Source organism: Meriones unguiculatus, chromosome 4 (assembly GCF_030254825.1).
Source record: "Meriones unguiculatus strain TT.TT164.6M chromosome 4, Bangor_MerUng_6.1, whole genome shotgun sequence".
In the NCBI taxonomy this organism is placed as follows: Eukaryota; Metazoa; Chordata; class Mammalia; order Rodentia; family Muridae; genus Meriones; species Meriones unguiculatus.
Genome location: NC_083352.1, coordinates 90,017,584 through 90,033,438, shown reverse-complemented (window position 1 = coordinate 90,033,438; position 15,855 = coordinate 90,017,584). Strand labels below are relative to the sequence as shown.

The 15,855-nt window shown below is 44.2% G+C and overlaps 2 protein-coding genes across 12 annotated transcripts in view; one reads left to right on the top strand and one right to left on the bottom strand.

Annotated features, from left to right (window-relative positions):
* The window catches only part of Tmem116 (transmembrane protein 116), a 97,981-nt gene that overhangs the window by 35,682 nt on the left and 46,444 nt on the right, over nucleotides 1-15,855 (top strand). For 8 of the 11 annotated variants that reach the window (XM_060382474.1, XM_060382476.1, XM_060382471.1 and 5 more), the window contains exons 7-10: nucleotides 745-828; nucleotides 1,886-2,024; nucleotides 4,939-5,083; nucleotides 5,511-5,584. In XM_060382474.1, the coding sequence (XP_060238457.1) occupies nucleotides 745-828; nucleotides 1,886-2,024; nucleotides 4,939-5,083; nucleotides 5,511-5,584 (442 nt within the window). Of the gene's footprint in view, nucleotides 1-744; nucleotides 829-1,885; nucleotides 2,025-4,938; nucleotides 5,084-5,510; nucleotides 5,585-6,337; nucleotides 6,796-15,855 lie in introns of those variants that run through there. The other 3 variants (XM_060382475.1, XM_021633167.2, XM_060382472.1) reach the window with 3 other exon arrangements.
* Nucleotides 10,355-12,892, bottom strand: LOC110546389 (disintegrin and metalloproteinase domain-containing protein 1b-like). The gene has a single exon (XM_060381292.1). The coding sequence runs from the start codon at nucleotides 12,890-12,892 to the stop codon at nucleotides 10,502-10,504; it is 2,391 nt and encodes a 796-aa protein (XP_060237275.1). The 3' UTR covers nucleotides 10,355-10,501.

Genomic DNA, 15,855 nt, shown 5'->3' with positions numbered 1-15,855 from the left:
AGGTACTGTGTTCTCCTTCATATGACAGGAGTGTGCTGATTAATGCAAATGAAGCATCCTTGAAGTGCCTAGTTCCAACCAGTTATGTACAGCTATCCTGGGAGCCCCCTGCCCACTCCCCATGGGGTATACAGCCTTTGTTCTCTGGAATTAAAGTTGAACTAGTTCCTTGGAGTGGTTCCTGGAGTGTTTGATCTCTGTCGTGCTCATGGCCTTCCAACCTCTGTGCCTCATCTTCTGCTCTTCCTGCCTGTGTGGGCTGGTGGCCAACAGCCCCCCAGGAATGAGGAGAACCACATTACATCTTATGTTTTAAGATAGCATCTCTCATTCAACCTGGAGTGAACCAGTCAGCTAAGCACCTAGCGAGTGAGTTCTGGGGATCCGTCTGTCTCTTCTCAGCTCAGGGTTACAGATTCATTACCATGCTCAGCTTCTTCCTGGCTGGTGGGGACTGAACTTAGGTCCTTATGCTTGCATAGCAAACATTGTAGTGAGTAAACCATCTCTCCAGACCACCTTGAGGGCCCTTAGATTTTCATCTGACTATAATTCCAAAGATTCTCACGAACTTGTATATATGAAATCAGTTTCCCATCACAGGAAATAGAAAATGAGGATAGCTATGGTATTTGAGATGTTTTTCTTCATGTATGGGGGGAATGGCTGGAGCTAATATAGTTGGGGGAAAAAGGGTTACAGAAAGGGGAAGGGCATGAAATTTTCTAAATTTTCTCCTCCCAGCCTGATACCTCTGCTGTTGATGACACCTGTGTTCTGTCTGGGCAATGTCAATGAATGTTTTCATAACTTTAGCCAGAGCCACAGGTAAGGAAGGACCAACCCTTTGATTCCCATTTGTTCTTTTCTATAACAGAGTAAAAAGGGGAAAATTCTGCATACATTCTAGCCAAGATGCTTGTTCTACTTGTGGCTGTAGCTCAGGCGGTAGAATGCTTGCCAGGCTTATACAAAGCCTCGGGTTGGATCATAGCACCACAGTGTGTGTGGTGGTGCAGACCTGTAACCTCAGCACATGTGACATGGAGACAGGAGAGCAGAGCTTCAAGTCATCCTGAACTACTTAGTTTGAGGCAAACCTGGGATACATGAGACCCTGTCTCAAAAAACAAATGTTTGTTTTGGAAATAGGCTATAGACATAACAAGATGTAGTCAGGCTGAAGAGACATGAGGAAATACACAGTATAAAGTGACTTCAAGATAGTTCAGTGGGAAGGAACAAGTGTTCTAGCTACAGGCAAGAGCCAGAAAATCATAAGCACAGTTATTGGCTGGCTAGTTTTATATCAGCCTGACACAAGCTAGAGGAGGGAGCCTCAACTGAGAAAAACACCGCATAAGATCAGGCTGCAGGCAAGCCTGTAGAGCATTTTCTTTAGTGCCGGATGTTTGGGCACCATTCCATTGTGGGGGAGCCTACCCCTGAGCTGATAGTCCTGGGTTCTGTAAGAAAGGCTGTAGCTGGGTGTAGTGGTGCACGCCTGTAATCCCTGCACTCAGGGAGGCAGGGGCAGGTGGATCGAGTTCGAGATCACTGGTCTACAAAGTGAGTCCAGGACAGCCAAGGCTACACAGAGAAACCCTGTCTCGAGAGAGAGAGAGAGAGAGAGAGAGAGAGAGAGAGAGAGAGAGAGAGCAGGCAGAGCAGGCCAGTAAGCAGTACCTTCCAGTGTCTGCATCAGGTTCTGCCTCCATGTTCTTCCCAGCTTGAGTTCCTGCTCTGATTTCCTTCCATGATGCATTACAGTGTGGAAGTTTAAGCCAAATAAGCCCTTCCTCCCCAACTAGTAATCCTAACTAAGACACTAAATTTGTGTCATATTTCTCCTGTCTTGTGCCTGTAATGTCATCCTGCACATTAGGTGTATCCTAATGCACTCACCACCATCAGCCACAATTGAAGCCCTGCCTTCCACCAACACATCTGTCTGCAGCACACTCTATTTTTATGGAGTTACAGTTTTCCTGGCCAGCTTTTTCTTCAGCTTCTTCACCATTATGGTAAGGTAACTTCCTGTCTGGTAACTGTGGAAAAAAAGGATTGGCAGAGGTAAGCAAGTGTTCCAAGGCTGGAACAATGCAAGAGACATTTCCTGTGGACCCAGCACTAAAGAAGTGGCCGTGGTTGTGAGAATGTAGCTTAGTTGGTATAACACTTCCCTGGAGTACATGAGAGCATGAGGGATTGAGACAGGGCATCAGAAGTTCAAGGTCATAGCCGGCTATATATAGGCAGTCTGAGTTATATATGAGGTCCTTTCTCAGAAAAAAAAAAAAAAAAATTAAAGTGCTTAGGAAATGTAGAAAATGTAACTACTGGCTCTGTTTTTTGACTTTCTAAAATCAAATGATGAGTGGACAAAAAGAAGTGCGTGTATTAGATGACAGTCATATTCACGCTAGAATTAAAGTGTTTCCTTGGGCTGGAGAGATGGCTCAGAGGTTAAGAGCACTGGCTGTTCTTCCAAAGGTCATGAGTTCAATTCCCAGCAACCACATGGTGGCTCACAACCATCTATAATGAGATCTGGTGCCCTCTTCTGGCATGCAGGTCTACATACAGATAAAACATTGTACATATAATAAATAAATAAAATCTAAAAAAAAAATATATATATATATATATATATATATATATATATATATATAAAGTGTTTCCTTGATTCCAATGGAGAGCCAGAGCAGAAAGGTCACACGACTCCAATATAGCCTTTGCTGTTGTTGGGTTGTGGTTTGGTTTTTGTGTTTGTTTGGTTTTGGTTTTTCTTTACCTTTTTTTGTTTGTTTGTTTTGTTTTTTCAAAACAGGGTTTCTCTGTGTAGCCCTTGTTGTCCTAGACTCACTCACATAGATCTGCCTGTCTCTGCCTCCCTGAGTGCTGGGATTTCAGGAGTGTGCCGCCCTGCCTAGCTCAGATATATCCTTTATACAGGTGAAAAGTGACATTCTGGTACATATGACCCACGCTTTGATTTTAATTTCACAGATAATTAAAGCACATCCTTTCCCCCCCCCCCCGCCCCAGAGTTTGTGAGTGTGTGTGTGTGTGTGTGTGTGTGTGTGTGTAGCCCTGGCTGTCCTGAAACTCACTTTGTAGACCAAGCTGACCTGGAACTCTAAGTTCCTCCCACCTTGAGATCCCTCGGCTTCTGGGTCCAAGTACTGGGATAAAAGACATGCACCAGCACACCCAGCTTGAAAGCACCTTCTTAACTCCTTTTCATCCATATTTGTATTTATGTTAGTGTAACTGGAGTATGGTGGCTATGCAGGTGTCATTTACTCACCCAGGGTCACTGTAACACTGCAGACCTAAAACAAGGGGCTCATCCAGGCCTAGGCCTCTAATCCCAGCACTTGGAAGGCAGAGGCCGGCATTTCTCTCTGATTTCTGGGCTACTCTGGTCTTCCTATCGAGTTCTAGGACAGTCAGCACTGCACAGTCAGACCATGCCTTAAGCAAAGAAACAACCCGCAGTGAGCCAGAGCTCTAGCCGCGGGCCATCCAGCATGGAATAGAGCATGTGCGCTCACACTTGCCACACCAGGGTGCTGCTTACTCTCATGTCCTAGTCTCCGCAGAGTGTCAGTCCACAGGGCAAAGCCATCCTCAGAGTCTCTTCTGAGAGTGAGTTTGAACCAGCTCTTATTATGGGAACAGTGCAAATGTAAGGAGCTTGACTCAATCATCAGCTTTGCAATTTATGATAAAGTAGATTATCTTATATTTGGAATCAACTGAGAAGAGAAATGAGTCTGCTAAGACTAGTGCTAAGACTTGGCACTCAGACAATTCTAGGTTTATGTGTAAAACAATCAACTGTCTTCTGGGTTAAAAATACCCTGGAGCTGGTCATGATGTAATCCTAAACTTGGGAGGGTATCTAGGGCTCCACAGTGAACCTGTCTCAGCACAATAGCTAACCAACCAGACCTTGTGAGAAATACCTGTAACACCAGCACTTGGGCAGTAAATGCAGAAGAACCAGCAGGTCAAGGCTATGCCCAGTCACAGAGCCAATCTGAGGCCAGCCTAGGCTACCTGAAACCCTACCTCTGAAGACAAAACAAACAAAACCCAAAAGCTAGACTTGAAATTTTGAATGTCAGCCAGGCACAATGATACATGCCTGTAATCCCAGCACTCAGGGAGTTCAAGGCCAGACTGTCTGCAAAGTGAATCCAGAACAACCAAGGACACATAGAGAAACCCTGTCTCAAAACAAATCAACCAACCAACCAAAAAAAAAAAAAAAAAAAAAGCCTCTGGGGTGTTAAAACGGTGGCTCTGAGTTGTCAGCACAATGGTTCAGATTTGGTAAGTTTTTTTTTTTTTTAACCAAGATTGTTGCCTGTTTGTGTCCCACAAAATAAGAATGCTGGGCTTCTGAACTGTTTCTTGGTTCTTCAGCTACCTCACCCTTAGCAGATCACTGAAAAATGGGGAGATAGAAAACCTCCTTTTTGCTCAGAGTTAGAATTTAAACTCAGCCTCTGTTCTGATGGCCTTCAGGGGCTAAGGGTGAAACAGGCTCTAGGAGCATCTCTAATAAAACACTTTAAGAGATGGGCTAGCTGGAATATACTCTTAGCTTTCTGGGTAGGAATGTAGCTCATTAGTGGATTGCTTGCCTATCATGTACAAATCCCACCTCCACAAGAAAACAACACACCTTCCAGTATATATTGTGATTTGTTTGGGAGCTGGGGAAAGCTGGGGTTGTTAATTAAACATTGATAACCAAAAGTTGGGTTCATATCCGTTCTCTAAGTGAAAGCTTACTTGGTACCTTTACATGGTAAAGGTAGGAGAATATTTTTTCCTGACATGGCTCCTTGTAGATTGAACCTTGTAAAATGTTGGAAGATCTTACCAAGCCATAGGCCAACTACTCATGATTACATTCATGTTTAGGTCTTACTCGTCCGTGCTCACCGACTGTATAAGAAGTCTGTGAAATGGACGGGCTTTCTGGTGAGTGAGCAGTGGGCACTGATTCACACTGTGGGCCAGCGAATGTGCTTCTTCCCAGTGGCCTCTGTGTGCTGCTGGGGCCCAGGTTAGTGTCTTCGTAAAAAGAGCTGGGATGTGAGGAAGGGGACTGTGGGGCTCGTCAAACAAAATGATCTCACCAAAATCATGAGTGCAGATTCCTGTCCAGTTGGCAAATCTTAGTTATTTACTTATTGTTTTGTTTTTTGAGACAAGGTCTTATTATGTAGACCAGGCTGGCCTCAAACTCGGAGAGATCCACTTGCATTTGCCTCTGCCTCAAGTGCTGGGTCTAAAGACACACATTGCTATGCCAGGCATTAATCTGTAAATTTTAATCAGTAATGACTACAAATCAAAGGCCAAAGGCTCAGAGGTTTACATAATTGGTTAACCTTCAGGCTGCTCTTCAGCATACCTGCAGCTTCTATTGATGAAATGCTTGGGCATGTGCACTGGGAGCTAACAGCAATTCACACATTGTGTATTTGCAGCTGTCACACTTCTGATTATAAAGCTGACCAAGCCACAGGATACCTCCCTGCACATGGCCTTCTCTGTGCTCCAGGTAAGGCCTTCCAAAGCTAGAATCTTTTGTCTTACACCTTTGTACCCCATCTCTTATCCATTTAGAAGACACAGTTTTTCCTTCAGTGTATTTATTTGTGCATTGTAAAAGAGAACATCTGATTTTTATACTTACTTGTGAGGAATATAAAAATTTCCTCAAAGGCAAGCTAGTATAAGTAAGTGTTTTTGGTTATAGTTTGGACCATATGTATCTCTGGACAATTTGTTTTGGTATGTTGAAGATACAGCAGTACTGTAAGATCTCACAGGTTGTATTCTTGTGAGGCACAGGTAATGCTGATGCTCATCTGGAGGGAATCAGATGGCACAAACTTACTAGTTACATAGTGAGTGCTGGGCAGTAAAAGGATGCTTTTTCTCTTTCCTCCATTATCAGAAGAAAACTTGTGGACTAACTATCCTGATTTGGAACACTTTTTTTCTGAGAAATGGGTCAGTAATTAAGCCCATTTTATTGTCATCACACATATGCTAAGCAATGTAACTAGCCTTGAGCTGACCATGCCAAGGTATAATGTGAAGAGTCTAAATGAGCTTGCATATAATTCAGTAGCTCATATGACGACACTGCACATATGATGGGTACTTTTATACCACACACACACACACACACACACACACACACACACACACAATGTGCAGGCATGCTTTATAAATAAGGGCTAAGGAACCTATTCCTGGACCTCAACAAGCCTGAAGGTTGGGCTCTATCATTCCTCATCTCCTCCAGGCTCTCACAGCAGCATCCCAGGGGTTGCTTAACTGTGGCATATATGGCTGGACACAGTGCAAATTCCAGCAGCTAAAGCGTGAGCCTCACCGTGATGCAGACACGCAAACCCCATTGCTGTGTTCACAGAAGAGAGTCTATAGCGGGTGCCTAAATCCATCGACGTCTTCTCTCACTTTTGCTTCCTGCTCTTCCACCATCCTTTGAACTATGGGACTGGAACATCCAAGAAGTAAATGTTTCACATGAATGGACTCTGTTCTGGCCATAACCCTGACTGAAGAGCTGAAAGGGAATGTAGACTGTGGTCAGTAGCGATTCTAGTGAATTAGGAAGGAGCTTTCCAGGTGCTCGTTCAGGGAGAGAGGGCCTCTTTCCACCTAAGAGACCCATTACTTTGACGAGTACTAGATTTACTTACGTCTCTTAAAGAAAAATAAATAAATTTCAGGTTCCTATGTATGTGTCTCATTTGCAAGCTGCCTGCTCTGTGAAGGCAAGAGGAGTAGGAAGCCATGCAACAACTTGCAGGTGTGCAGCTGCAGCGGTTGCGTGGAGGCCTGAGATCACACATAGCCAATGCTCTGTCACATACCTCTTTCTTAGTGTGTTAGTGCTTTCCAAGTTATTTAATAGAACAGTTTTTATCTATAATTTTTTTGTAAAACTCTATTTTAAGATAGAAGTAGATTTGGTGTCTATATCCATCTGAAGTATTTATGGTTGAGCAAAGCTTCCTCAGTGGCCATTACAGCTATGGTGGAAGAAACATGTGTCCTGTATAGTGTGAGAGGGGTTGGACACAGTTGCTATGGAAACTGAAGAGATCCCATAGTTACAGCCAAGGCTCCCAAAAGGACAGGAGCAGTAGTCACCATAGCTCAGCCAGCCCCAGGGTCTTTAGTGTTACCAACAGCATTGTTCCCTGAGCCCTAGCAGGCCCAAGGCAACGCTCTGCTATCCCACAGTGTCCACTGTCAGTCCAGCATCTAGACAGCTTCCTAAGAGTTCTATTGCCAGAGGGAGTGGTGGGGAAGGTAACGGCAGGCAGCACGGAGCAGAGCCCAAAGGAAAGCCCTGTGCTTTGAATTGTGGGTATTTTAGGCATCCAGTCTTTAGTAGCTAAAGCCAAAGAAGAGTCATATCTATGTGTACGAACATCATTTAAATAACTATAGCGATACTAATGTGCCATGCAACGCTAGTCATAAAGAATCATTTAAGAAAAAAGAATCATTGAGATGTAAGACTTTAGAAAAAACAATTTATAAAAGATGGTCCTCAAATACCCACATATATTTATATGAAGGTGGGAAGAGTTTGGAAAGTGTAAAAATAGGCTCCGGATTAAGGGTTCAGAGTTCTATAGCCAACACAGGGGGAAAGACAGAGCATGGTGGGCAAGAGAAATGAAGACATTTTGTTAAAGGGAGGGACCTCCAGAATTTGAGAAGCACAGAGGGTGAGACCCAGTGTTGTAAAAGTAAGCATACTGAGCACAGAATTAATGAGGTATGGACATCACTGATACCTGAATGCTTCATAGGCCGTGTTCCTCCAGGTGGGGTTGCCTTCCAACATTCTTAAACCCCATTCTTTTGCCTGGACCCTCATCCTACCTTTTATGACATGAAAATTCTTTCTTTACAGTGGTAACCATCCTAGCAAACTGAAGTGTGAATATTACCTCATTCACATTATAAACAGTCCAGCTGTAATCCAGTCTTCATTCTAGGAAAGCAAAGTGTGTGAGATTTGCCTTTGTAAGAAGTGAAATCACAGACAAAGATTCTTCTATATGTAAAGACAAGTTTTACCTGTATCTCTGATTAAACCAATGAGTAAGCGTTTGACATGTCTATAATTACAGTTCAGTGTGTGCACAAGCTTCCAAGACCCAGAATCTACCACATAGGGCAGGTCAAGACTAGAGTGTGAATTGCTTCTGCCTCCAATACTCTGCTGTAGAAAATGGTGACATTTTCTATAATGCCACACTAGATGGTGCAGAGTGTATGCTCATGGAGCAGGAAGATGCGATTAATAAGACACCAGAAATTTTGAAAGCTGGATCAAAGCAGGGTGAAAACTTATTTTACACTTTTGTTTAAACCATTTTTTCTCTTGATGGAAGACAAGCTGTTTTTCCCTCCTTTGAGAAAACATTTAACTGAGTTGTTGCCCACTCAACCATAATGGCAAAATTCTGTTTCAGAAGAAATTTGGGGAAATAGGAAACCATTTTATTTTTCAAATAAATGTAACACTTTGGGCTGCATGTGATAACTCCACCTGTAATCATCTCGGGACTCCAGAGGCTAAGGCAGAAATATTACAGTGAGGTTGAAGCTAGCCTGGGCTACAAAGTTGAAAACCAGTCCCTGGGACACATATGTGAGACACTACATCAAAAACAAACAAAAGTAACACTTTGTGATCAAGTACAAAACTGTATCAATTTGGAGTTATCTTATTTTACTTTTCTTCAGTTGAGCTCCAGACAGAGTGCAATTTTACTCAATAAGATAAGGAAAGATGTAAAGTCAGGCCCAAGGACCCTGGTCCCCTAGGGAGAAGCATGAGCCCTGGTCTTCAGAGCATCGATACCTGCAGAGCAACAGTACCTGCAGCATGTATTCTATTCTCTCTCTTCCCTTTGTTTTTCCCAAGTCTGGAGGCAAATACAGAATCTAGAGTTGGCTTTAGGAAACTGAGAAAAGTGCTAGGATCTTGACTGGCCAGAGGTAGCCCAAGGAAGGCAGACAGAGGATTGCAGGACATCACCAGACTCTCCTGGGGAGTATGTGACTGGGTCCAATAGGAATGCCAACATACGAACTACAGGACATCTTCCTCATAATATGCCACAAGCACATGAGCAAGATGATTCATGAGAAACGTTGTACTTTCTAGAAACAGTCATAGCAAAAAACAATTTTGTTTTGCTCCACTTTATTTTGTTTTTAGACTGAGTCTTGCTAGGTAGCCCAGGCTGGCCTTAAACTCACAGTCTTCTTGCCTTGGCCTTCTGAAAGCTGGCAGTATGCAAACACCACCTGAAGAGTGGCTTAGTACTGAGTGTTTCTCCTTTTCTTCTTTAATGTGTTTGTTTGTTGTATATTGCTCATGTATACACGGATTGGGGGAGGTAAGTGTGCACTTGCATGCATGGTGAAAAAGATGTTAGCATCTTCTTCAAACATTCTCTGCCTAGTCCTTTGAAGGGTCTTTCCCTGAACCCCGAGTTTGCATTCTCTGGGCTAGAAGCCCTCACAGCCCAGTGATCCTCCTGTTTCTGTTATGAGCATGTATAAGATAACTGTCTTGTCAGGTGAGTCTTTGTGATTGTAAGCACTCTTTGCCCCTTGAGCTATGGCTAAAGCCTATAATGCCGTTTTTTTGTTTTGTTTGGTTTGGTTTGGTTGATTGGTTTTTGAGGGTATTTCTATATAGCCTTGGCTATCCACGACTCGCTTTGTAGACCAGGATAGCCTCAAACTCAGAGATCTACCTCTGCCTCTACCTCTACCTCCCTGAGTGTACCACCATGTCCATCAGTACTGGCTTCTTAACTCAAGATCTAAAGTTAGGGCCTTTTTCCTTATGAGGTACAGCCTTGCCCACACAGCTATAGAATAAAATGGACTTAACAAATACATACATGGGAACTGAAGACATGTCTAACATTGGTAGTTTTATTTTAAGACTCATCCCTTGAATATATATTTTTGGGCAAGTTAGAACAATGAAGCTCGTGGAGATTGCCCTTACATAATAGGGAACTGTTACTTGAAATGAAAATCCGGGGGTTAGTAAGAAATTCAAGAATATAGTATTGTATACCAAACAATCTATGTAGAAGAAATCATGTCCTAAAAAACAGTTTTCTCTGGTGACCAAAAAAATCAGCCCAAAGATACAAGAACATAAATGTCCAAAGACAATATGTGACAAGTTCAAGTGAAATGTGAAAACTAAAGTACTAAAATACTGAATATGTCAACACTCATCGACTAAATGATAATGACGGAGGGCTCCTCCTCCCTTGCAAGTGTAATTTAGGCCCTGGAGGACAGGGGCAGTTCCCACAGCCTTTGCCTCACTGAGCGCCTCATTCTCAGGGGTGCAAGAAGCTCAGCTATTGGCTTTGTGTTTCCCTACTTATTACTCTCCCTCTTCTTCCTCGTCTTCCTCTTCTGCCTCTTCTGTCTCTTCTGCCTCTTTCGCCTCTTTCTCTTTTTCCTCCTCCTCCTCCTCTTCCTCCTCCTCCTCCTCCTCCTCCTCTTCTTCTTCTCCCTCTTCTTCCTCTTTCTTGGCCTCCTCCTTTGCCTCTTCTGAAGGTTCTGCTCGGGAAGTAGGTTCTGAAGTACTGTAGGTAGTTATTATGCAGATGATTATAAGGAGTATGAAGAGTACCAGAATGACAGAAAGAACTATCAGCTTTAAGTTAAGTATCCATTCATTTTTACTTTCCTCGTTAGAGATTTCATTCACATCTTCTTCAGGTTTTGCGCTTGGCGGTCCAGTAGAAGGACCACTGTCCACACTGCCTCCACTTCCAGACTTTGCGCAGTCAGGGGGCGCAAAGCCTGATATACAATGACAGTTTCCTAAATCATTACAAATGCCATGTCCATTACATGATTGCTCTGCATCACAGGAAGATTTGAATTCAGGGGCGTCTACACAAGCGAAATCCTTACAACTTTTTTGTGGGCCACAGTAAATGTTGTTCTTCACCTGTCCCTCATCAGGGATATCTGTTTTGTCAAAAGCGTCCATACTCCAGCACCAATCCACTATCTGAGGGATCTGAATCAGCGTGTGTTTGTGTTTGATTGGTGGCAAGAAGGCCACTTCTGTACATACAAGTTTCCCACACAGTATATTTTCATCTGAACACTTGGCATACGTTCCTAGAGAGGAGAAGCCACAGTTCCCGAATCGGTCCCCTCTGCTGTTGAAAGAGTGGTAGCATTCATCTGATGCAGACTTTGCTCCAAACCCAAAGACGCGTGAGCACTGAGAGCTAGGGTCCATGCACCGACCACCAAAGCAAAAGAAAGATTCATGACACACAGAGCCATCCTGAGCCAGCCTGTCCTTGGGACACTCTGCAGAGCTCCCATCACAGTATTCTTCCAGGTCGCATGGTCCATCAGCAGAACGGCACATCTGTCCTAACTTTCTAAATTTACATAGGGAACAGCAAAGCCCATTATTACACTCTGCATTCTTCTTCAGTTTACAGTTTGAATCACAACACTGGTTAGAGTCACAGTCAGGACCACAGTCACACTCTTCCGGTTCCTCCACCACACCATCTCCACAACCGGCATCTCTGCGCTTGCGGCTTTGGTGCCAGGGCTCATCAAGCAGGCAGGACCCTCTGTGGTCGTGGAGGAAACGGTAGAAGTGGTCAGAGCTGCAGTTGCTGAAGCCACTGTCCTTACTGATCTTCTCGTGCATGAGGCAGAAGTGCTTAGGGTCACACGTGCAGGCCGGGTGGTCATGCTGGATACCCAGGTTGTGCCCGAGCTCGTGGGCCATGAGGGCCGCAAACAGGAGCACATCTTCATGATGGAAGGCCTCCACAGCTGCCGCAAACCCACCTGAACAGGCACCGTTGAGAAATGCCAGGCCCTCGTTCTCTCCTGGGTGATGCCCAACGATCAAGTGTGCGACATCGTGCCTGACCCGGTCCCTAAGCTTCTCCTGTCTCCAGCGGTTGAAATTCCCGAGCGTAGCCTGCAGGTCCCCAGGGACCTCTATCAGGTCCCCCTCTGTCCAGATCTCCACACCCACCAGCACCACCTCTGTGTTTATGCCCCTGGTGAAGCTGTTGGCCAGAGCAATGATGTCCACTACTGCCCGCACCGTCTCCTTGACGTTACTGCCCCACATCTGGAACCGCTGGTGGTTGACCACGACAAACAGCTCCACGTACTTGGTGTGTGACCACAAGTCTGACAGCGCCTGTAGCTTATCAGGCTCCCTGCTCCTCTGTTGCTGGCTCATGTCCCCTGGGCTGTCTCTGGGAGTGACGCTGCAGGAGACCTGAGGCTGATGCGCCACGGCATAGAGGATGTGTTCATACTTTTTGGAAGAGAGCATGGGCTCAATGACATAGGACGTCTCCTCCTTAATCAGGACACCCCTCAGGCCTGAGCAGATGTTGACAGACACAAAGGAGCCTGGAACCCCTTCCATGTAGCCTTCATAGTGGCAGTCCTGTGACACGAGAGGCATTTCTTGCCCCAGGATGCCACTGTGGTAACTGTAGACGGGGAAGTTCTTCATGGAGTAGTGTCCCTTCACCTTCAGATGAAGTAGCTGCTCCTGGCCCTGCATCAACAGCATGTAGGACACCTTCTCTTTGGGATCTTCAGCCCCCTTGCCCGGCAGTCTCTTGGGGATGACTGTTTCATAGGAAGAATTATATACAGAGCCTGTGTCACAGAATGTGCTCGGGAGAAAAGTTGCTGCCAAGAGCAACATGGCCACCAGCCTAATACACAAATGTTCTGGCATTTGCTCTAGCTTTACTCTCTCCATCTGGGGAAGCCAAGTCTGAAGTGCTCCCCCAACCTTGTACAAAGCCACATAGGGTCTACTTGGAGGAAAAAGAGGCTGTTGAGTGTCTCGCTCTGGCCGTGTCTGCCATGACCCTCCTGAATCAGTTGGTGCTTTGGGACCTGTGTATTGAGCAGCAGTGGCAGTGGCTCTCCCTGACATGGAGAACCCGGGAATCATCCCCCCATCTTCACTGGGTGCTTTAGTGGTTGTTACTTCCCACCTCTTTGAGCTTAGCTTGCTGGTCTCTTCCTGGTATCTCTAACCTCTATGCCTTTTCAGTTTCTGCTCCTGGTTGCTTCTTTCAAAGTCAGCTCCAGTACTCCATCACTAAGTCCCTTTGACCAGATGTAGAGATGTCTTGTGACAGATAGACTCTATAATTCAGGACTGTACCTTGAGAGAGGACATAACATCTCTACAGCTCACTCAGCAGGGCCACGCGGAACGCCCCTCCCCCACAGCTCTCCTACTCTTCCTGTTGTCAGTTGCTCAACTAACCCCAGATGCTTGGAGATTCCCTAGGTGGGCACATTCTGTTCTGTTTCCTGACCTCTGAAGCCATTGCTCTGTAGACAAGAGCATCCTAAACCAGGGCTATCCTTGTGCTCTGAGAGATGGATACATACTCATCTAGGAGACCAAGCTGTTAAATCAGGCCAGTGAGCTGACCCCCTTAGCTGTGTGTTGCAGCACAGAGTGGTTAGGGTTGCAGCCCATGGGGAAGGGAAGAGAACAATAGTCACCCTTCTAATCATCCAAACTCAGCTGCTCAGAGGCTGTAGAAGATAGCATGGTACCCTCCTGGTAATGTGTCCACAGCTGCCATCTCCTAAGGCCTCGCCCTGACACAATGATCCCCTAGGGTTATGTTTGCACTGTGTGTGTGTTTGTTTATGCAGCATTGTTCTGTTGTACAGCCCAGGCTAGCCTGAAACTCTTCATCTTCCTCCTAGTTCTGACAGTTGGTAGGATTACACACGTGAGCCTTTCTCCTAGCCTCTGTGCACCACACACACAGGGGTCACAGGATGTTCCTACAGGTGTGCATACAGACATACAAAGTAAGTTTTCCACAGTGTGCTTATGGATCTTATGGGATACAGCACACTAATTTCACATGTGTAAACAGTGTGTGATAAAAGAGGAGTATTTCCTGCTCTATAAATATTAATCACTGTTTGTTTGTTTGTTTGTTTGTTTGTCATCTCTATGGGGTTTTTTTGTTTGTTTTTTTGAGACAGGGTTTCTCTGTGTAGCCTTGACTCTCCTGGACTTGCTTTGTAAACCAAACTGGCCTCAAACTCATGGAGATCTGCCTGCCTCTGCCTCCCAATTGCTGGGATTAAAGGTGTGTGCCAATGCCAGCTTCCACAAGGTTCAGGGTAGATTCTGGGATGGGGTACAGAATCCCCTTTCATTTTATCTCTTGGGTCGCCAAGCTGATGGCTCAGGCAACTGATCACAAGGGATGATTGAAAGAAAAAGAAATAGGGGAAGGTGCCCAGGATCACTTCTCAAGTGATTCTTGACTGGCTGTACTGCAACTAATGAGGAAATTTTAAACTGACCACTCTATTCCTGCAGAGGCTGCTTGTGAAAGGTTGTGAAAGGAAGCTCTTTTGATCTGAGATTAGCTCCTTCAAAGGAGCAGGCTACTAGGGAGGGCTCCACAGGCTAAAGTAAACATCTGCCTTGCTTATCTTAAAAGGCTGATGGTTAGGCCCTGAGTCTACTAACTTATTTGTGAATCAACAGGAAAAAGGTAAGAGGTGAGAAAGTAGGCAATGACCACTCATGCACACACACTCAAGGAAAAGGGGTGAATGAAGTTAAAAACTTTTAATTTCAACAATGGCCACAAGCTTCCACATGACAATGATGCAATAATGTTGATTTCAGCTAGCATCTCCTTTGCAGAAACTGCAGCAAGGAAAGGCTGCAGGCTCCATATGATCAGCCCATACCTGACGTAGGCAAACAATCAGATATATATGTACATATTCATACATACATTCAACAGATGATACAAAAGGTGCTCCTTGCATACAGGCAGACAATAGACATATACTCATATAACTTATGTTCAAAAAACTGACAGACATATTTACATGCAAAAACATATCTATATGCATATTTACAACTCATGGATGAAGAGAATTCCAGCAGGCTTCAACTCACATTTATTGTCTGGTCATAGCTTTTATATCTTTTTGAGACAAAACTTTCTATGTCAGAAAAGGAATTATATCATAGTCAAAAAGGCAGTTAATCACAAAAACAGATGGATTGTAATATACAACAGGTTACATTTTTTTTTCATTAAAACTAAACATTTCTTATCCGTATACCCATTACACAAGTTCATAGTGAGTTCAGAATGACAAAGATTGACAAGGCCTAAAGGTTGACAGGGTCCAAAAAGTTAATATGTCTTTTCAGTTCTGACTACCTGTCTGCACATTCTCCAGCTATGTCTCAGTCTATAGTGAGTTCAGGACAATAATTTTATCTGTCTTTCATTCTAAGAAACAAAGTGAAATGACAGTATATAATGCCATAAGGTTGTCAAGGTATAAGAAATTACAATGAATCAGTTTGTATTTAATAACATCAAGATTTATATTTAATTTAGACATTTTTAGGTAGCCCCATTGTATTTTGGGTTCATGGGAAGTTTAAACCAACTTGCCTATATTTATGATGTGTACCAGGATTCATGGTGGTGTTCCTAGAGTGGGAGCTTATCTGTGGCTTATCTGACTCAATCCTGTCTCCAAATGAGGCATCTCCCAATCCAAAAAGGTATTTATTGCAGCCATAAACTTTCTAAAATTGTTTTAGAACTTCTAAAACTTTTAAAATTGTTTGAACCAAATCAGGAATCAATTCATCTGAACAGCAGCGTATCTTCATAAAGATCCCTTAGGAAGTTTGTTCAGTCA